Source organism: Periplaneta americana, chromosome 9 (assembly GCF_040183065.1).
Source record: "Periplaneta americana isolate PAMFEO1 chromosome 9, P.americana_PAMFEO1_priV1, whole genome shotgun sequence".
NCBI lineage: Eukaryota > Metazoa > Arthropoda > Insecta > Blattodea > Blattidae > Periplaneta > Periplaneta americana.
In genome coordinates this window covers 44,208,254-44,230,960 of record NC_091125.1, presented here as the reverse complement: position 1 = coordinate 44,230,960, position 22,707 = coordinate 44,208,254, and the positions used below count along the sequence as shown (strand labels likewise).

The 22,707-nt window shown below is 36.7% G+C and overlaps 1 protein-coding gene across 2 annotated transcripts in view; it reads left to right on the top strand.

Moving 5' to 3' along the window:
* LOC138705877 (uncharacterized) overlaps positions 1-16,030 on the top strand; it is a 132,770-nt gene extending 116,740 nt beyond the window's left edge. For both annotated transcript variants that reach the window (XM_069834589.1, XM_069834590.1), the window contains 3 exons: positions 3,944-6,061; positions 9,764-9,891; positions 11,953-16,030. In XM_069834589.1, the coding sequence (XP_069690690.1) occupies positions 3,944-6,061; positions 9,764-9,891; positions 11,953-12,078 (2,372 nt within the window). In that variant the 3' untranslated portion in view covers positions 12,079-16,030. The remainder of the gene's footprint in view (positions 1-3,943; positions 6,062-9,763; positions 9,892-11,952) is intronic.
* The last annotated feature ends 6,677 nt before the right edge of the window (positions 16,031-22,707 follow it).

Here is a 22,707-nt window from a genome sequence, read left to right as displayed (position 1 = left end):
TGGGTCAAGTTACCTGGTTGAGGTTTTTCCGGGGTTTTCCCTCAACCCAATATGAGCAAATGCTGGGTAACTATCGGTGCTGGACCCCGGACTCATTTCACCGGCATTATCACCTTCATCTCATTCAGACGCTAAATAACCTAAGACGTTGATAAAGCTCGTAAAATAACCTACTAAAGAAAAAGCAATGATGTTAAATTTGGCACTTAATTTGGTGCCAATATTGAGATGTTGAACTTTCCGCAGAGATCTCTCCAGTACGATTGGAGGTAAACCATTTTCGAGCCTAACTTCTGTATCAACATTGACGGTATCACTGTAATCAGTACCAATTTAAATTTTGCATTTAGCATTTTCTGTTCACACTCTATATAAGCGTATTAGCTAATTCATCTGGAATTTTTAACTGTGTAATTGCTTTCCAAATTTCTTTTCTTTCTATGTTTGCAAATGCCTTGAAACAATTCACGAATACAATATAAACATCTTTCTTGAACTTCCAACATTTTGAGATGATTTGTTTCATTATAAAAAAAAATCGATTAGACTTGGAACGTTCAGCCATGAAACCAACCTGATGATCTCTTACGATTTCTTGGAAATTTTATTCTTATAGTAATAATTATAATTGTTATATTTGATGCAGCGAAGTAGAAACCCTTGGGCATGTTTTGGGTTATTGCCCTAAAGGAGAACTTCTGAGGAACAATCGCCACCATAAAGTGAGAAGCTCCATCGCAACCACTCTTCGGAAGACAAAGTGGGAGGTTTCCGAAGAAGTGCACTGCTTGGCTGAGAATGGGTCAACGAGAAGAGCAGACATTATAGCCACCGATCACCGGAATCAAAGAAGCCTCATTCTTGACCCCACTGTCCGTTGTGAGAAGGATGATCAACAAGCCAATTACGTTAACGATGAAAAGAAGTCTACTTACAACCCATGTATTCCTCACTTAAGTGATAGATACAAAATGAATATTAATACATGGGAAGTGAAAGGACTTCTTTTTGGCGCTAGGGGAACTTCATTTAAGTTAACCAAAACCATTCTCCTTTCTCTTAAATTTTCTACCAGGGGTCTCAAGATTAAAACTGCACTGGGCAAACCGTCATTAGTCACTGCGAAACCGAAGGAACCCGATCGTAGAATTCGCAATCAACTTTGTAACGAATTTAGGTTTCGCTTGCTACGAGCAGGAGCGTAGCGAGGAAGGAAAGCTTCTTAGTCCACATTCTTCTTCCCCTGACGCGCAGGTTGGTTTCATGAGATACCGAATGGTTTATACCTGTGCTTTTATACTCAGCAGAAACATAAACAAAATATTTTATTGAGACACTTTTTTTCTCAGATTATGTGTAGTTCTCTTTTCTATCTATGTTGATACCATTTTTAAACGTGAACTATTCAATTATATTATTTTCCAGTTATTTTCTCGAAAATGGTTTATAGAATTTAACAAAAAATACAATACTTTTCTGGTTTTTTTTGTCTAATTAGTTTTATGAAGTATAAAGAGAAATTGATTCAATGGTGCAAAAATCGATTTCGAAAATTTCACGGAAATTCACATTTTCAGCATTCTTGATATCACTAAAAAAAAAAAAAAAAGGTTCCATGTGCATATATACTCGTACAATAGAACGATTTCTCCTAAACTAACGGACTGACTTTTTTATGTTACCTACGAGTTTCTTTACCCGGGCATGATGCACACGAATCATAATAACTCTAGTAAAACATCAGTGAGTCTCTATTTGAAATGAACAACAGAGTATAGCGATTTATTCCAAACCAAATGCACTGATTTTCTTTGTGAGTTTTATATACGTAGACTAAACTGACAAATCAAGTTGCATAGTTCGCATCAGAAAAAAGAACTCTTCTTTAGTTATTTTTGCAGAATGAATAATGGCACAATTTTATTTGTGTAACGTATGATACTATCATTCCTTCCTGACCGCTTGCCGCGTATTGCATTTATTTGTGTAAATAAAATTTGTGTTACAATTATCGTCATTAAGATTTTCCGTTTAACATTTGAGTGGCTCGGAGAAAACAGGAACTAACCCACAGTAAGTTAGTTTCGAGCAAAAGCTATTTGAAAGTTTAAAAAATCCTACAATTCAAAAAGAGAAGGAGAAGGTATTACAAAATTGAGTGAACTCCTTTTTTCCTCAGACTTTTTAAGCATAATGCATGGGTCAACAGTTGTTTATGAATGAATTGTAGACATTGTGTTACACATATTTTATAACTTTTAGTTCACATAGGCCTATGTGTTTTACTTCATCTGATTATTCATTCTGCTGTCATCAACCATTTCAGGTTCATTATGAAGGATAGTTTTTCCTAATGACACCAACTTTTCATAGAATGGGTGATATTCTGGAGAAATCAATCGCAGAAGTGCCAGTAAATCAGCGTGCTTGCTTGCGTAGATGAGAATTGGCTCTAAGTATCTTTGTGGCAAATCAAAGACTGAATAACTTCGTCTACGAACAAGAACTGCCTACTTTCCTAGGTGCTCTAATCTTCTTCTGAGATGCAACATATTTCTGGCCTTTATTTTTCTTCTGTTTTTCTTATTCTTTTTAAAAATCGAGCAATATTACCTATAATTATTTCTGTTCGAATTATTGTAACGTCAGCTGTTGTTTTACACTCATGAACAATCCCAAGACTTGGTGTCAAAGCTGATGCAACACCAGGTCGACTAAATCAAATTATATTCCTAATTGACCACCAGTTTTCAACATTACGCTTCCTCTTCCTACATACTAAACCTTTTACAGGCTTTGCTCTAGACTTCGTGGAGTATCCGTTTCTAGCTACAAGAAAGAAAATAAAATTAATAGCTCAACAACAGACTTCTGAATCAAGTCAGAATGGATTTACTACCTAAATGATTAACAAAGAATTCTGAGGAAGTCTATAGGTCTTAATGATTAATCAAACAACAAATATGACTGCTTTAATTACAAATTAAGGGCAGTCATGCACAAAATAATAATAATTATTCAAGATGGCTGTAGTTCATTCCCTAAAACTGTAATCATCCGCTGGTTCATCATCTCTGAGGGAAGCTGTTAAACCACAATACATATTTTATCGAAGTTATGGTATTAAACGTACCTGTGGTGAATATTCTCCACTATCAGAAGAATTTTCAGTGAAATCTGGAACATTAACACTATCATCAGTGTCAAAATCATTTTCTGTATCACTAGAACATTACATTTCGTCTTTACCATCCGCCATTTTAGTGCTGATTAACTCCTTTCATGTTGAGAAATATAACACCAGAATGTGATTGAAATAAAAGCTGTGAATATTGAGGAGTTATTTTTACTGCTACAAATAGGCCTACTATCTGATGGTAGCCAGTAAAACTACTAATTCGGAGTGTGATACATACATTTTCTCAGTTTTTCATAAAAAAATGTGGATTAGCCCCCTTTTTCTTCGAGCCCTTCATTTCTTTGCTTGTTGGCTGTCATGATTAATCATGCGGTGTTGAGGTTTCCATATTTATTTTATCCTACACATTAAACGCTCACATGGCGGGACGCCTACGAGAAGTAGTGTTAGCATGACGCCAGGACTCCACCTAAGACATATGGTCATCGTATTGGTTTTCAACAAGCATCCACATCCTAAGCTGAATTCAATCTCACAACCGTGAATTCCACAGAGTTAAAGCTGTGCTTCCTACCGTAAGAAATCTTTTGAAGTGTTAAAACTATTTGATCGATATTGAAATTATTAATAAAAACACAGTTAATATAAATTAAAAACATTAAATTAAATAACAATAAACTTAAAAGAGGTAATTGTATGTGAGCTGCCACAAAGACAAAATAGTACTTTATGTAACTATAAATATTACATGTTTTCATATTCATGTTTATGGTCTGTATCTGATTGCAAAAAATTCTATTACAGGGTGGGTCTCCATTATCTTAGCGACAGCTATTCAGCCAGTACCAGAAGAAAAAGAAAATGAGACATCACTTCCTCCACCTCCGAATTGGAGGAAAGATCAAACAAACTCTGATGACGATCTGGTCATGAGGAGGCACCTGAGACGACGGTACAGACGTCCACACATCGAGCGCGTCTGGATCATGCGGCCTGTCGCCAGGAATAACATCAGCGGCAGTAGCAGTCGGCTGAGGAGCAACTTCACCGATCCTATTCGGTCCTTCGCCTTTGCCATACGCGATCCTGAAACATTTGTTCGTTATTTAAGGCAGGAAGAGAGTGAACAATTGGCCAAACTGAAAGGAAAAAATGTGACCTTCAATCAAACCTTGCCAAGATCTAGGTATGTACAGATGGAGATACTTTCCGAATCGGAATCTGACGAAAAAGTCCCTATTTTGAATATGATAGTGGAGCAAGATGGAAGAATGGACACAAATTCGTTTATGGCCTTAATGCAGCAAGTAGCCGCTGAACCTTCTTACGACAGCTGGAGGAGATCGGATTCAGATGTTGAAGAAGTTCCTTCAGGCCTTCGGAAACGACAACAAACATCACGAAAGCAACAACGAAACAGACAACAAAAGTATCAGCAATATCAAGAGCAATATGTACAAGAAATTCAGCAAAGAACTGCGAGTGATGGAAACAGCATTTATCAGGAAGAGCAAGATAACACTGCAAGTAACTCAGATCCTGAGTCAGAACAAGACCGAAAAGAGCAGAGTCAAAGAAAAATGGGAAGAAGACAGAGAGAGAAGCATTTTCGTCAAAGAGTGAGAATTTCCGAGCCTCTCTTGATATTCGGAGAATATGGTCAAAGAAATCCAAACTACTCCAGGCCTTCCGCACGTGAATTCAACAGATCTAGATCTCATGATATACTTATGGCGCCGTCAGTGTATTTATTACCACCTGCAGAATCTGCTTTCAGACATTTTAATCTGCCTCAGAATGTTGTAAGTTTCGCACAGACACCTATTCCAAAACCACGTGACAGACATTCTTTGAGGAGACGAAAACGACCTGGAGTATCAAATGCCGTCCGACCTGTCGATCTCACATCTCCATCCACTGAAGTTTCTCCGTCATCAACTGAAGCTACTCCATCGTCTACGTACGTGTACAACAGCATTAGTCCTCTAGCAATGGATATTTCTCTCGTATCAACAGACATACCTCGAATTTCCACCGATATCTCTCGACAATCGACACACATTCCTTCCCCAGGAAGTGACATCTCTCATGTCCATATCGATATCCCAAGGATATATACAAGCATATCCCGTTCATATCCCGATGTGTCCACTGCCCGTCCTGTTACCTCTGAACCAATTATTTATGTCTCATCTCCAGTAATCGACACTTCACGTATTCATATCACTGTTCCCCGAGAACCGGTTGATGTTCAAGTTTCTACTTCCGAATCATCTGGCAATCCAGTTGTCTCGCCACAAAATACGGACTTATCCTACAAACTCTCAACGGATTCTCATCAGTCAGCTGACACGTATCGGTCAATAGACGAAATTCCACAACCTGTAGATATTCCTCCTCCAGCTACAGATATATCTCCTCCGTTACCACCTTCAGAAAACTCTGTCCCTTATAATAGATTCAATGATGCACAGTCAAAGTTCACGGAAGAGTATGAAGGTCAAGAAGGCTTTATTATAATGGACAATTCAGGACGTAATGCTTTCCCCAATGAAGTACCTGTGGGTGTTCCCACAGTTTCTGGAGCAATTAATCAAGAACATCGAATAGTAGAACCAAACCCATCGGCATCAATTGGTCAACAGTCGACTAGAAACTCTAACAATGATTATTCATCTCTCATGGCAATATCAGTAGATACGTATGGGAAGAAAGAGATCGGTTCAGACTCGAGTTTCAGAGCGTACAACAATGGAAGACAACAGAGAAAGCAAACGCAACGGAGGGCAAAGCAACAGGCACTGGGCAATCGCATCAGTGGAGAAGAGGACTATGATGAGCTGCAGCTGACGGCAGCTGAAACTGCATACTACACGAAAAGGCAGCTGACGAGACGGCCCTTTACCATTCTAGAGACAAACGGTGAGTCAGCAATTAGCACAACACTTACCGTACTTACTCTTGCGAATCAGATATCTGCATGGACAGTTTAATACTCTTAATAATATTATTATTATTGTTATTATTATTACTATTATTATTATTATTATTATTATTATTATTATTATTATTATTATTATTATTAAAGCTTAAAACTATCAAAGAGTAACAGAGCTGATGTCACACCGATTATTTAATTAGAGACTGCTATGAGTTCTATTTTTTTTCTGCTAGCGCACATACTGGGTGATTCAGAAGGTTGTGCAGCTCGTCATATTCTCTTTCTCCATAAGCTTCAGTCAGTACAATCCCGTAATATGAGGACCTACATTGCGGATGTATTCATATTTTGCACCATACCTCCTATCATTACATTTGAATGAAGAGGTTTACAACAACTTTTTGTAACAAGTTTTACCTGAGCTGTAAGGAAACGTGCCATTCATCCTGCAGCAGATGTGGATACAAAAGGAGTGGGCACCAGCACACTTTACTTGCTATACGAGACTTTTAATTTCGCATATCTGGGCATTGAATCAGAAGAGGAGGTCCCCCGTTCCCCTAATATTTCGATGTCTCTTGATTATTTCTTCTGGGGTTCTGGGAGTATATAAAAAGTCTATTTTAATAGACGCCATGTAAGACTCAGTGGTACTTTTAGGATACTTGCAGAATCTGGTGTGGTTCTGGAAGAGCCTGGAATATCTGGGAGAGTGCGCCATAGTTTCCCTTGGCGATGGAATGCTTACACTGAATGTGGTGGTCGCCAGTTTGAACAACTTTTGGTATCCTGTAATACAAAATTCATTTTTAAATTCATGTAATCTTTGTAGACTTCAATTTTTGCTCAAATTACTATTACTTCATTAGTATGTTAACCATCATGTAGAGCAGACATGCCAAAGCCCTGCACATTGTGCAGTCGCGCACATTGTTCAGTTGTCTCTGTGCGATGTGCAGGTCCTATTCCCCTACCTAGAGGGAGTGAATCGGCTTGGAGGGGAGCGCGATAGGGCTGTACAATATCTGCAGTAGCAGACCAGCTTTTGTTTCAGTGAGCTATGACTGAATGCGTTACGAGAAATAAAGTGAAGAGTTCACAGATATAACGAAGAAGAGAAATCACGAATCATATAACATAATTGTTACAATATTTTCCTTAGCCAACAGTAATTATTTTAAAATGAAAGACTTTCATCATCTCATGTGGACTTAATAGTGGTGTGAGAATTTAGATCAGATTAGTAACGTTCTCAAAATATGATATTCGCCAGCGCTTATTTCTTAATCATTACTCTCACGCCAAAACAAACGTGACAGTAGCGTTGTTTTGGAGTCTGTACTAACACAGTCATCAAAGGTTAGACGACTTAGAACTTTTATTTGATAAGCTGATAAGTGATGAGAATATTGAGTGAGGAATACATGTGAAGCTCTTGAGAAAGAAAGCAGCTAGGCTATTTGTAAAGCAAAAAATTTTTCTGGAAAAATATATAACGTCGAATTTTTCATCTTATGTCATTATATTATGTTAATATACTTACGTTAATAAATCTTTAAGCCTGACATAAAGAAAATGTCCTCGCTTCACAGCTTGTGAACTACGCTTTTAACTCATTTCAGTAACGCTTCCAACTTGCTGATACTTGCTCTCAACGTTTTTCAAATAAACTATATATAAATTTAAATTTAAGCTTAATTTATCCAATCAATCAATCATTCCGGTGTCATAACAGCTTTCGCCGTCTTCCGGAAATCAAACGCCACTCCTCTCTGTTCATCCATTGACCTGGCCTAATTCTCTAGCATCCATAGCTGTTAGTACGCCCTCCTCCTTTGGTCGTCCTTTTTTCCTTCTTTCTGGTGGGATCCATTCCATAATTATTTTTGGTAATCGTTGTTCTGGAATTCTTCCATTTGGATCCTTCGGAATTTGAGATCGGATCAGCAGCTTGGTTAACAGCACGTTAGAGTAGGCCTACTATACAGTATTTAGAATAAGAACATTTTGTTATAACTCTATTTTAAACCAGAATCGAGCACACCCCCAGCTGATATTCCGTGAATAGGAGGCCGTGATATAAGCAGCATCTTGTTCTCGCAAGCACATCTTATTTCAACACCTCCAGATTAAAATCTTGGCTGCGACTTGTTTACTAAAATTGTGTACATTTGAAGGGAAATTTTCAATTGCTGTTGATATTACTTAATCCGTATGGTCAGTAAAGTTGTTCTTTGTCTTTTCCATTTAGACGAATGCAGAACTTGATACATTTAATTTCGGGTTCATAATATTATGCGAATAGATAGAACACAAACGACAATAAATAAAAATGCTTTCTACATATCCACACTGAGCTAAATTTGTTGTCTAAATTAAAACAACTTGTCCACACCTGTGGAGTAACGGTTAGTGCGTCTGGCCGCGAAACCAGGTGGCCCGGGTTCGAATCCCGGTCGGGGCAAGTTACCTGGTTGAGGTTTTTTTCCGGGGTTTTCCCTGAACCCAATATGAGCAAATGCTGGGTAACTTTCGGTGCTGGACCCCGAACTCATTTCACAGGCATTATCACCTTCATCTCATTCAGACGCTAAATAACCTAAGATGTTGATAAAGCGTCGTAAAATAACCTACTAAAATAAAAAAAATTAAAACACCTTTAATTAAGATATATCTTGCAGTTCCTTTGTTTATATTCCGTTCATTAAAGTGCTAGTCATGAAAGCTTTGATCGACTGGGCCATATTGTGAAAGTTTGCGTAGAATTTTATGCTGCTGATTATCATTTCTTTGGTTAAGCTATAATCAAGAGATAATTGCATTAAAAGACCTGCAAGTAAGAGCGAGTGAACGGTTTAATGTAATTCTATGTGAAATTGCTTCTTGAGAAAGAAACCGAAGGTTTAAATGAAAAAAAAATGTGAGAAGCATTGTTCTAATTAAGACATATATATATATATATATATATATATATATATTTTTTTTTTTTATAAGATGCTACTTCACGGTCCCATGAAACATCTAACTTCTCAAATTATTAAACACATAAACTGAAATTTATCGAAATACCAGCCAAACAGAATTTCTAGGAGAAGTAAAAAATTAGGTGTAGAGGCAATCCTTGTATCTGGATTGGAATTTAGTCAATGGTGTTTCTCTCAGGTAGAGGCCAGACGTTCTTGTTAACCCTAAGTCGAAGAAGTCTTGCCAACTATCCTTCTAGAAAAATGTGTCAGGTCTGAAAAATAAAGTCCAAATATAGACTCAGAAGAAGTCTTGTCGGGGACTCTAAACTCCACGCAAAGAAAACAAAGAAAGCTATGATCTTCGCTTCTTATTAAATTTCATGCTCGTGTCAACATTTTCTCAAATTGCTTTATATCTGCATGAGTCTGCTACTGTTCAGAGCGGAAACATTTTGTACAGCCGACGTGGGACGTTAGGAAGTGCAACTAGGAGCATTTTCAAAATAAAATATAACAATTCAATGTGGATAGTTAATGCACGATCGCACGTCTCTGCAACTTACAGAACATTGATTGGGGATAATGAGTTCCTTCTAACATTTTGTTTCAACTTGGAAATATAACTTTTGTAGATCATCAAACTAGAGGAGATAATGGTAGATACTCAATAAGCCAAGTTTTAAGAAGTGTCATGTTGTGTTTGGTTCTTCATTCTAGAGGAAACTGGTTCCATCCCCGGAGTTCCAGGCAGAGATTATCCAATTTACAATCGACCTCCTAAGACAAATTTCGCATGTGTTAAAGGCCATGGCGGATACTTTGCGGACATCAGCACTCGATGCCAAGTAAGTAAGCAGCGTTATAATATTCAGTAATCAACATGTTTGCTCTCACATCCTTAGTTAGCGTGTTAAAACTAAGTTGAATGCAATAAATAAAACTATTTCTAAAAATGTTACATTTTGAAATTGTCACACCACTCTTTAAATGTAAGTTGAAAAGGTAAAGTCAACCCCATTACAGGCATATCAGCCTCACAATCTTTATTAATGGAATGAGCATGAAAGTCTTACGTGTCTGCTGTCTTCATCCCCAAGGAAGTGCCCCAGAGCGATAGTGCGGCCGGAAGTATTAGCTCAATGGCGAAATCCATGACCCCATCGGGAATTGCATCCGTCACCTTTCGACTTTGTAATGTTACGTCTTAACTGCGACGCTACCGCGCTGTTCCAAGACTCATAGGTAATTTTATTGTTACTTTTTAAATATTTAAAAACCCGAAACTTCCATTATTTCGTTACTAAGCTTCAATTTATATCCCCAATTTGCATTTACGCTTCATTGGTTCTGTTTCGTTTGTAGAAAATATCAGTCCAGATTTATAACGACTTATAAAAGAACTGGTATTATAATAGTTCAAGTTATCTTTATATCGCATCATCTTCATAACAAAATATGTTTCCTTATTATATATTCTAGAATCCAATTAATCTTTATTTCTATAGTTATTAGGGGAGAAAAATTCGCTCCGGCGCCGGGGATCGAACCCAGTTTCTTGGTTCTACGTACCAAGCGCTCTAACCACTAAGCTACGCCGAAATTCAATCCATAGCACCGGATGGAATCCCTCTCCTCTAGTGATTTTCCCTTTGTGGCCTTACTCCATGTTCGACATATTATGTTGACAAACATTAAGTCAACTGCCATTATACAAGGAGCGCACTCAATTGAGTGACTTGATGACCGGGATTCCACAGTATATTATGCACTGTTGGGCGAAGAATCTAAGTAAAGATTCTTTTTTTAAATGGTAAAAATAATTATTAAAAGAGAAAAATTCGCTCCGCCGGATTCCATCTGGTGCTGTTGATTGAACTTCGCCGTAGCTCAGTGGTTAGAGCGCTTGGTGCGTAGAACCAAGGACTCGGGTTCGACCTCCGGCGCCGGAGCGAATTTTTCTCCTCGAATAACAATTTTTACCGTAATAGTTAAATTCTGTAGGACCAAAAATTAATCCATACATAGCTCCAAGTAGATGTTGAACAGGGAAGGTGATAAAGGACATCCTTGTCGTACTACTCTCCCTATTTCACTTTCTTCAGACATTTCTTCTCCTATCCTGACTTTGACTCGTTTCATATAAAAGTTACTGAACAGTCTCCTCTCTTTCCAATCCACACCTATTTTCTTCAGGATCCCCGTCGGTTTGTTCCAATCCACTAATAAAATATTTGAAATTTTTATAGGTGGAAAAGAACTTCCAATATTTCATTTAGGAATTTCCTCTAAAGTTTTCTGCATAATTTTGTTTTCCAAAAATAGGTTGACGAATGTCTTCCAAATAAAAATTTTTCTTGTAGTCTTTACCCATCTAACTTTCACAACATTATGGACGTATTATATTCGTTCAGCCTTCCGAATAATAACAATTTGGACCGCTGGCGGTCTAAAGGTAATGTGCGGAACTTTTGTTGTGATGCTGCGTTCAGGTATAGTCCGAATTCTGCTTGGCTGATTACCTGGCTCGGTCATCAAACTATAAGGCGAATGTGAGATAATACCATGGCGAATTCTCAGACGCATCTCGCGAAATACCAGCTCGCTGTTATCAGTTCTATCAATTGAGAAGTGAAATGCCAGTGTAGGAAGAGGCCTCACTCCAAAACCCCTGTAGTATCGTGTGGGAATGGAAGATGTTTTTGATGTAACTTTACGTAAAATATCGGCTTTACTCGTTTTTGTACAAAATATATGTGGAATTTAGCATTACTTGTTAATCGATTGATTAATTAATTAATTATATGTGTTTATTCATTATCATATTATGTAAACCGAAACTTATAGACACTATAAGAACCTTTTTTTCAGTATTCAGTGTGTTAAACTGTAATTATTTTCTATTTCAGGTATTTTTTGTCTGCTCTGATGATGGCCGCGGAGAGCCAATGCTATGCCCTAATGGAACTTTATTCAATCAAGACTTCCTGGTGTGTGACTGGTGGTTCAATGTTGCGTGTGAAGGAGTGTCGTAACACTAACGTACGTCTTTACAGACTGAATTTCTGCCGATGGCAGAACAGTGACAGTTTATACAAATCTGTTACAGCACTTTGTTACAAACTATGTAACGGGATACACAAGAAGTATTAATAATATTGATAACATTATAAATAAATAGTTTTGATGGATCCCATCATTGTGAATAACAATTTGCTGTAAGCTCTTTGGACATTAGTTTACGATTCATTTTTGGGAAGTTCAGATAAACCAATATTATAATGTTAATAAATCAATAGTAAGTCAGTCAAATGACTTATGATAAGGCATTTGACTGAATTACTATTGATTTATTAAAATTATATCTTTGGACATTATTTGTTACTATGCTGAGCTATTATAAATTACTTGCACAAAAATGAAGTTGAAAACTTCTATAAATATGAGATGCAAACTCGTCTACTGCTTTACATTCCTAAATGTTATTCTTCTTTCTCCCCTTTCTTCCCTGGTTTAGATCTTGAAACTTGTTCGGGTCTCAACTTTATCTTTTCCTTCTATCCTCCTTTTTCATGATTTATGATTTTCATCTAATTTTGATACAGTACTTTTATTGTATCCATCCTATCCAAATGGCTATACCAGCTATACGTGCATTATATCTTATTTTAAATTAAAACATTAGGGCCTACCACAGGTCTGGGCGCTAATAACTCAATTAAATCACTGCAGACTACCCCTTAACTCCCCACTCCACCTTCCCCGGCTGAGACAGTAATTTTTCGGATGGATACGAGTAGACAGGAAGGTAAACATCAATCAGTGACGGATTGTATAAGGCAGACATCGTAACTTTTACGAACTTCGCCTCTCACTTGTCGCCTAAAATATTAATGCACAGTTGATGCACAGTATTTACTCCTATTTTTTTCTAAATCGGTCTAAGCAAAATGGACATGGGTGGGGGTATCTCCTGTCCTTTTCCCTTCCCCTTTATGTCCAGGATTGGCCTACCAACTCTTATGTAACTAGGTACTTCACATCATATCTAAGGTAACAGATTCTGTAAGTACCTGAAATTTGTGTCAATGGAATGAAGACGGCTTAAAACTTGTTGCTTGATGGGAAAAGAGGAATATATAATCATGCTACTATCAATTGCATGTGAGTGTAATTTATAATAGCTCTGTATCTGCTTAGTGTATGGATGGATTTGCTGTGTGACATTCTGAATATTTGCTCCAACAGGATTATATGTTGGCTCACTATTTGGATTAGCAGGGAGGAAGTGTATTCCAAATACTTTATATTGGCGTTCACTTGAATCCAAACACACTACTTGAAACTACTGGCTAACAGAGACAAAATAATGTCTTTACTATGTCTTAACAGTTAGGTTTCAGTAATGTGCAGGATTAGATTATGTCTGTTTTCTTTTTTTTCATTTAATTTACAGTTCTTTTCACACTAACCGCCTTCGTCAGCAAGTGTTTATTTTGCTCACCCTGAGAGAGGAATTCACTTGGAGATAATGCTCACCAGAACAGTTGCTTGTAACTGACCAGATAATAAATAGCGCTAAATTACATTTGCTTTGCTCTTACCCGTTTTCAATTCGTCTACAATATAAATACAACGTGTTTCTAAATTATGGTAGCACTTTCCTACAATTATGATAAATAAATATATTAATGACACAGTAGGGGGAAAGGAACCGGCCACCCTTCCCCATTATCTCCTGGCCTAATTGGCTCATGAGTGATGTTTTATTGGTGTTACTTATGAGGTTCAAATCTGTCTTTGGACAGTTGCCTAAACAACAAACAATGATACAGTAACTTTGTGCATAAAATTTGTTTAAGAAACTGTCAGTTGTTATTGGCACGCTATAATTATACACTCAATGTGAGAACCCCTTGTTACACAGCATACATCAACACGATAGTCAAATTCTTGCATCATTCTCTCAAACATATCTCTTTATGGATACAATAGCAGCAACGAATCGATGTCTTACTTCTTCAAGGCCTTGGGGTAGAGGAGACACATACCTCCAAAGAAAGAAGTCACATGGTATCAAGTCTGGTGGCCTGAGAGGCCAAGAATGATATGCCAGATCAGCGGAGGTAGCCTTCCAAACCACATGCCAATTCGGAAATGTCTATGAAACAACGTTTGTTATCATTGTTACTGACTTTCTTTCCAGAAGCTGTGGAACGCAAAATTATTTATTTGTGGAGTTTCCATTTTTGAACAGTGTCTCTTACAGCAACAGAAATAATACGTTTTTCGAAACTTAGAACTTCAAATTTTGACCTTTGACGTCTTCTATCCCATCTTATGGTAATGTCCAGTATAATCTTACTGTTCATTAATTACAATTCATACTGACACTCGTAACCAAAAATTCCAGACTTTTGTCGTTAATCTTTATTATGTCCAAATAGTTATTATTTGTTTGTAACAAAATTTAATGGACCCATATATTACATTTTTCCAGCACTGTTTGAACATACTCCTATATACAATTCTACAAAAATATTTATTATCTCAATACACTTTAAAGCCTCTTATACAGCAACATTCATCGGTAACTTGTCCTTCGGAGACATGAAATAAAGAAAGTCTTAGAGGAAGTCAGGGAGCATATCAGAAATGCTTCGGTACAATGCTGATGAGATTTTTGTTTATCTTTCAAGGGTGGAATAAGAAAAATATGAGGAAGCTGTAGGCCCAGTTATTGTGGAAGGTTTAACAAACCCATGTTTGAGACTATAGGCTACATGATGTTAGGACGAAAGAAATGTCTATTTTCTTTACTGTTGTAGAATTAGCATTAAATTTGTAATGATTTGTGTAAGATTTTGTAGAACATTATACAAAATACAGATAAAATTTTGTAAGAAAATTTATAAAAAAAAATGTACTATGTGTATAAGTTGAATTCAGTATTTTTTCTGCAAAAACATGTTTTTATCTTAAGACTATTTGGGGAGTGTTGTAAAAATAAAAATCTACAGAAACTGCCCTGTTTCGTTGCTGAGACAAGGATAAAATTTGTTCTGTGTAATATTGTCCATTTAGGAATGGAAACAGAGAACACTAAATTTAATTAACTTGAAATAAAAAATACTATCCGAGATGTTGAAGCAAATTTAAGATGCAATTATAAATGAAACAGTCTTCTAGTCTAGTGGCCATAAATATCATTGCATATGAAACTTAGGAACAAACTACACTATAAGAAATATTGTTATGTTGAAATGCTACACAAAGAAATTTGTATATCACTACATTCTTGTGTTTCTTTTATAAACTTGAAAAATACATTCTGTTTTCTATGCTCTGGACAAAATCAATTGCATATTCATGTAATTTAAATATGTGTGTAACAACAATATGAATTATTTTGCAATTCATTTTGAATAATTTTTCAGAAAAGTTTATGATATACAATACAAAGATTTATTTTCAGTCAATGACTTCACTTTCTATATGTGTAAGGTACAAGTCCTCATATTACATAATTTAATACTGTATTAACGTTTTCGTCGGTCATGCCAACATCATCAGATGCAACTTTTTATGCTGCAGTATCATCTCTAAATAAGTACATATGCCTCTACAATCAAAAATACAATATACATTAATAAACATAAAACATAGTAAAAACAACATGGTTTGGGACATCAATATTTCTTTTCTTATGTATTAAATTATGTAATATAAGGACTTGTACCTTACACATATAGAAAGTAAAGTCATTGACAGAAAATAAATCTTTGTATTGAATATGAAATTAATTTAATCATGTAAGAAGGTGACATGATTGAGTGGATATTTTTCTCCCTTTGAAATACAAATTTTTCATAATGACGTAGATACATGTCACTCAATGACATTAAAATTTCCATGTTTTAACAAACTGGATGCCTATCTAGTAAGTTTTCTATTTTCAATAAATCCGTAATACTATTTAAAAAGTCACCAACAGACTATCTTCATCGTCTTTATCTTCTTTGTTCATATTCCCTTCCTCATTAGTCATTAATTATGGTTAGTCGACGTAAAACTTCTCAGCTCAGTGGAAAGACACCTTATCGCTACAGTCAAAGTTATTAATTCACCAGATAAATTGCGTCAAGAAACCAAAAATAATATTCATAAAACAAGTTCGACAATGAAGCAGTAAACATTACATGATTGGTTCCTACGTTATGCATAATGGAAACATGGAAGATAGAAGCAAAGAACGATACGGTTTTTGAATTAAAAGGATCAAACAGAAAAATCCAGAATGGATGGATGTATACAGGGTGGAAGTGAAATAACCCTGCAGATTGAAAGGTACAATAGGGTACACTGAAATAAATAGAAAACCTATAATACGTTTTGTGATTAAATGCACCGTTAATTAGAAAATTTAGTTGGAAGTTTCAGCAGTCTGACAACATCGTCGCTAACACACTCTTCTCTGAATAATGTTAAAGGGAAAAATTGTTCCGCGAACCCGGGACTTTTGACCTTTGGCTAAGCACGCCAACGATCTACCACTGAAATATCCAGAAACAATGCACAATTTCGATCCAATTCTTCCCTTTTATGTCCACATACTTCAAGTGGGTTTGACAACCGCCAATGGCCCAACATAGAGTGCATACTATACTGTATGACTTTGTGGTTTCATGTTTAACGCACATGTACGTTGTTTTGCTGATCTAGGCTTCCAAGTTTACCTTCCTGTAAAGTAGGTTTGACTAATGTTAAAGGATTTACTAAACATTATTATTTTTTTGGTCCTGCAGAATGTATCTGTTATGGTAACAATTAATATTAGAGGAGAAAAATTCGCTCTGGCACCGGGGATCGAACCCGAGTCCTTGGTTCTACATACCAAGCACTCCCACCATTGAGCTACGCCGAAGCCCAATCCACAGCACCGGATCGAACTCTTCTCCTTTAGTGTTTTTCCCTTTGTGGCCTAACTCCAAGTTGGGCATGTATGTTGACATTTTATTAAGTCAACTGCCATTATACAAGGATGCACTCAGTTGAATGACTTGATGGCCGGGATTGGACTTCGGCGTAGCTCAATGGTGAGAGCGCTTGGTGCGTAGAACCAAGGGTTTGGTCCTCGACACCAGGAATTTTTCTCCTCTAATATTAATTGTTACCATAACAGATATATTCTGCAGGACCAAAAAAATAATAAACTTTAGTAAATTCTTCTAGCACCGGTGCATATTTCTGTACTGATTACTGTGCACATTACTGTGGAATCCCGGCCGTCAAGTCACTCAACTGAGTGCGCTCCTTGTATAATAGCAGTTGACTTAATAAAATGTCAACATACATGTCCAACTTGGAGTTAGGCCACAAAGAGAAAAACACTGAAGGAGGAGAGTTCGATCCGGTGCTGTGGATTGGACTTCGGCGTAGCTCAATGGTGAGAGCGCTGGGTGAGAACAAGGACCCGGGTTCGATCCCCGGTGCCGGAGCGAATTTTTCTCTTCTAATATTAATGTTAAAGGAAAAAATTCTTAAATGTTTTCCTTTAACATTATTCAAACCTGCTTTACAGGAAGCTAAACCTGGTAGCCTAGATCAACGACACTCTTTTCATAAATTTTTTCCTTTAACATTATTCAAACTTGCTTTAAAGGAAGCTAAACCTGGAAGCCTAGATCAACAACACTCTTTCCCTAAATTTTTTCCTTTAACATTATTCAAACTTGCTTTACAGGAAGCTAAAGTTAGAAGCCTAGATCAGCAACACTCTTTTCCTAAATATTTTCCTTTAACATTATTCAAATCTGCTTCATAGGAAGCTAAACCTGGAAGCCTAGATAAGCAACACTCTTTCCCTAAATTTTTACCTATAACATTATTCAAATCTGCTTTACAGGAATCTAAACCTGGAAGCCTAGACAAGCAACACTCGGGAAAATCGCAGTATAGCGAACATAGAAGCTCCGCTCACGACCCCTTCCACTTTTCCCCTACTAGCTCAACAGACACGCTACATGATAGGCGAGTGTTGTGTCGAATGCACATTTCATGTGGGTGGGGATAACTTCCCCTACTGGCGTTCGCTATATTGCGATTTATCCCAACACTCTTTTCCTAAATTTTTTCCTTAAACATTATTCAAACCTGCTTTACAGGAAGCTAAATCTGGAAGCCGAGATAAGCAACAATCTTTTCCAAAATTTTTTCCTTTAACATTATTCAACTCTGCTTTACAGGAAGCTAAACCTGGAAGCCTAGATAAGCAACAGTCTTTTCCTAATTTTTTTTTTCCTTTAACATTATTCAAACTTGCTTTACAGGACGCTAAACCTAGGAGCCTAGATAAGCAACAATCTTTTCTTAAATTTTTCCTTTAACATTATTTAAACTTGCTTTGCAGGAAGCTAAACCTGGAAGCCTAGATAAACAACACTCTTTTCTTAAAATTTTTCCTTTAACATTATTCAACTCTGCTTTACAGGAAGCTAAACCTGGAAGCCTAGATAAGCAACATTCTTTTCCTAAATTTTTTCCTATAACATTTTTCAAACTTGCTTTACAGGAAGCTAAACCTGGAAGCCTAGATAAGCAACACTCATTTCCTAAATTTTTTCCTTTAACATTATTCAAACTTGCTTTGCAGGAAGCTAAACCTGGAAGCCTAGATAAGCAACACTCTTTTCCTAAATTTTTTCCTTAAACATTATTCAAACCTGCTTTACAGGAAGCTAAACCTGGAAGCCTAGATAAGCAACACTTTTTTCCTAAATTTTTTCCTTTAACATTATTCAAATCTGCTTTATAGGAAGCTAAACCTGGAAGCCTAGATTAGCAACACTATTGTCCTAAATTTTTTCCTTTATCATTATACAATTCTGCTTTATAGGAAGCTAAACCTGGAAGCCTAGATTAGCAACACTATTTTCCTAAATTTTTTCCTTTATCATTATTCAAATCTGCTTTATAGGAAGCTAAACCTGGAAGCCTAGATTAGCAACACTATTGTCCTAAATGTTTTCCTTTAACATAATTTCTGCTTTACAGGAAGCTAAACCTGGAAGCCTAGATCAGCAGCACTATTTTCCTAAATTTTTTCCTTCATCATTATTCAAATCTGCTTTATAGGAAACTAAACCTAGAAGCCTAGATCAGCAACACTCTTTTCCTAAATTTTTTCCTTCAACATTATTCAATTCTGCTTTATAGGAAGCTAAACCTGGAAGCCTAGGTCAGCAACACTCTTCTCTCTTCTCGTAATACAGATCTAAGAGGTCAATGAACTCGATCTGTTTCCCTAGGTGAGCTACTCTCCGGCTACAACGTTGCAATCTGCACACATCGTTCTGTGGCTTGAAATTAGTAGTTTCAAATTAAATTTGCATGCAAACCGTCCACGCTATTGAAATACGCCCCAGGCAAAATTATTCTTTATTAGGTTAGAGAGTATGGACGAAAATTACGATCCTACTCGCAATAGTTACCGAACAAGAGTGTGTTAAATATTTGGGGGAGGGGGAGGGGAACATTTTTTTAAACTGAACTTCCCACCAATACGTTATTACACTTTTTTGTTACATACAACATGAACTATTCGCGCGTAAAATCTGAAAGGTTATTTCACTTCCACTCAGTACAGGATACACTAATAAATCGAGAAAAATCATATCTATGGAGAGAGAATACCCAGGCGAGATAGAGTTCACATTCAAATTTGTAACAATATGAAACACATAGATTACTGCATTAATATGAGATTAATAAAATAGCATTGAAAGCCAAAGGGACGAGTGTAATAAATGGAGAGTAAGAAGGACATGGAGAATAGAGAGAATAGAGAGGAAAGAGGTGATAAAGAGGACGGAGAAGACAGAGAATAGAGAGAGATCAGAGGGAATGAAATTTACAGAGACGCTATAGGGTACAGGGGGTATAGAGAGGACAGAGTGAATAGAAAGGAAAGATAGGATAAAGGACAGAGCGGGTAGAGAGGATAGAAACGATAGAAAGAAGAGAGCATAAAGCACAGAGAGAATAGATAGAACAGGGAGGACTGAGAGCATACAGAGGACTCGGAGGGTACAAAAGACAAAGAGAAAAGAGAGGATAGAGAGAACAGAATTGAGAGAATACAGAGGACAGAGAATAGACAGCACATAGATAATTGAGGGGACAGAGAACAGAGAGTACAAAGGGAGGATAGAGAGGACAGATAATAGAGAGTACACAGATAATAAAGAGACCAGAGAATAGAGAGTACAGAGATAAGAGAGGACAGGGGTTAGAGAGTACAGAGATAATGGAGGGGATGGAGAATAGAGAGTACACACATAATAGAGAGGACAGAGAGTACAGAGTATAGAGAATAGAGAGTACAGAGATAATAGAGAGGATAAAGAGGATACAGAATAGGTACTACACAGACAATATAAAGGACAGAAGAGAGAGTACACAGAAAATACAGAGGGGAAGAGAATAGAGAGTACGGATAATAGAGAGGACAGAGAATAGAGAGTACACAGATAGAGGACAGAGAATAGAGAGCACACACATAATAGAGGATAGAGGAGATATAGAGAATAGAGAGGATGGAGAGAACAGAGAATAGAGAGTAAAAAGTTAATAGAGAGGATAGAGAAAAGAGAGAGTAGAGAGTACTCAAATAACATAGAGGACAGAGAATAGACAGTACACAGATAAGAGAGGATAGAGAGGACAGAAAAGAGTACACAGATAATAGGGTAGAACAGAGACTACACAGATAATAGAGAGGACACAGAATAGGGACTACACAGATAATAGAGAGGACAGAGAATAGAGAGTACATAGATAATACAGACGATAGAGAGGATAGAGTATAGAAAGTACACAGATATAAGAGAGGATATAGAGGACAGAGAATAAAGAGTACACAGATAATAGAGAGGATAGAGGAGATATAGATAAGCGAAAGAATAGAGAGGACAGAGAATAGAGAGTACACAGATTATAGAGAATACGCAAATAATAGATAGGATACACAGAAAAAAGAATATAGAGTACATAGATAATAGAGAGTACACAGATAATGGAGAGTACACAGACAATAGAGAGGACAGAGAAAAGAGCGTACACGGATAATGGAGAGGATAGAGCAGATATATAGGCTAGAGAGGACAGAATAGACACTACAGATAATAGAGAGGATAGACAGAACAGAAATTAGAGAGTACACAGATAATAGAGAGGACAGAGAACAGAGAGTATACAGATAATAGAGAGGATAGAGAGGAAAAAGAATAGAGAGTACACAGCTAATAGAGACGACAGAGAATAGAGAGTACACAGATAATAGAGAGGATGTATAGGACAAAGAATAGAGAGCACACAGATAATAGAGACGACAGAGAATATAGATTACACCGATAATAGAGAGGATAGAGAAGAAAGAGAACAGAGACTACAGAGATAATAGAGAGGAGAAGGAATAGAGAGGACAGAGAAAGGGAGTGCACAAGCAATAGAGAGGACAGAAAATAAAGTGCACAGATGATGGATAGGACAGGGAATAGTGTACACAGATAGTAGCGAATATAGAAAGGACAGAGAATAGAGTACACAGATAATAGAGGATAGAGAGGAGAAAGAATACAGAATACACAAGTAATAGAGAGGATAGGGAAGATATATAGAATAGAGAGTACTCAGATAATAGATAGGATAGACAGGACAGAGAATAGAAAGTACACAGATAATAGAGTGGCAAGAGAGGACAGAAAATACACACAGATAATATAGAGGATAGAGAGGCAGAGAATAGAGAGTACACAGATATTGGAGAGGTTAGAGAATAGAGAGTACGCAAATAATAGAACATAGAATAGAAAGTACACACATAACAGAGAGGATAGATAGGACAGAGAAGGGAGAGTACACAGATAATAGAGAGGATGGAGAAGACAGAGAATATAGAGTTCACTTGTAATAGAGAGGATAGAGGAGATATAGATAATGGAGAGTATAGAGAGGACAGAATAGAGAGTACACTAATAATAGAGTGTACACAGGTAATAGAGAGGATAGAAGAGATATGGGGGATAGAGAGGACAGTGAATAGAGAGCATATAGATAATAGAGAAGATGGAGAGGACAGAGAATAGAGAGTACACTTATAATTAAATGAGGATAGAGAGCAATGGGGATAGTGAATACGCAGATAATAGAGAGGATAGATGAGATATATAGAATAGAGAGTACGCAGAGATTGGAGAGGATAGACAGAACAGAGAATAGAGAATACACTGATAATAAAAGGACAGAAAATAGAGAGAACACATATAATAGAGAGGATAGAGAATAGAGAGTACACAGCTAATATAGAGGACAGAGAATAGAGAGTACACAGATGATAGAGAGAATAGAGGAGTTACCGACAATAGAGAGAAGAGGGAGGACAGAGAATATAGAGTACACATATAATAGAGGGGATAAAGAGGACAGGGAATAGAGAGTACACAGGTAACGGAGAGGACAGAGAATGAAGTGTGCACACATAATAGAGAGGATAGAGTATATATATATATATATATATATATATATATATATATATATAAATTGGTAATAGATCGGATAGAGAATACGGAGAATAGAAAGAACACAGATAATTGAGAGGATAGAGA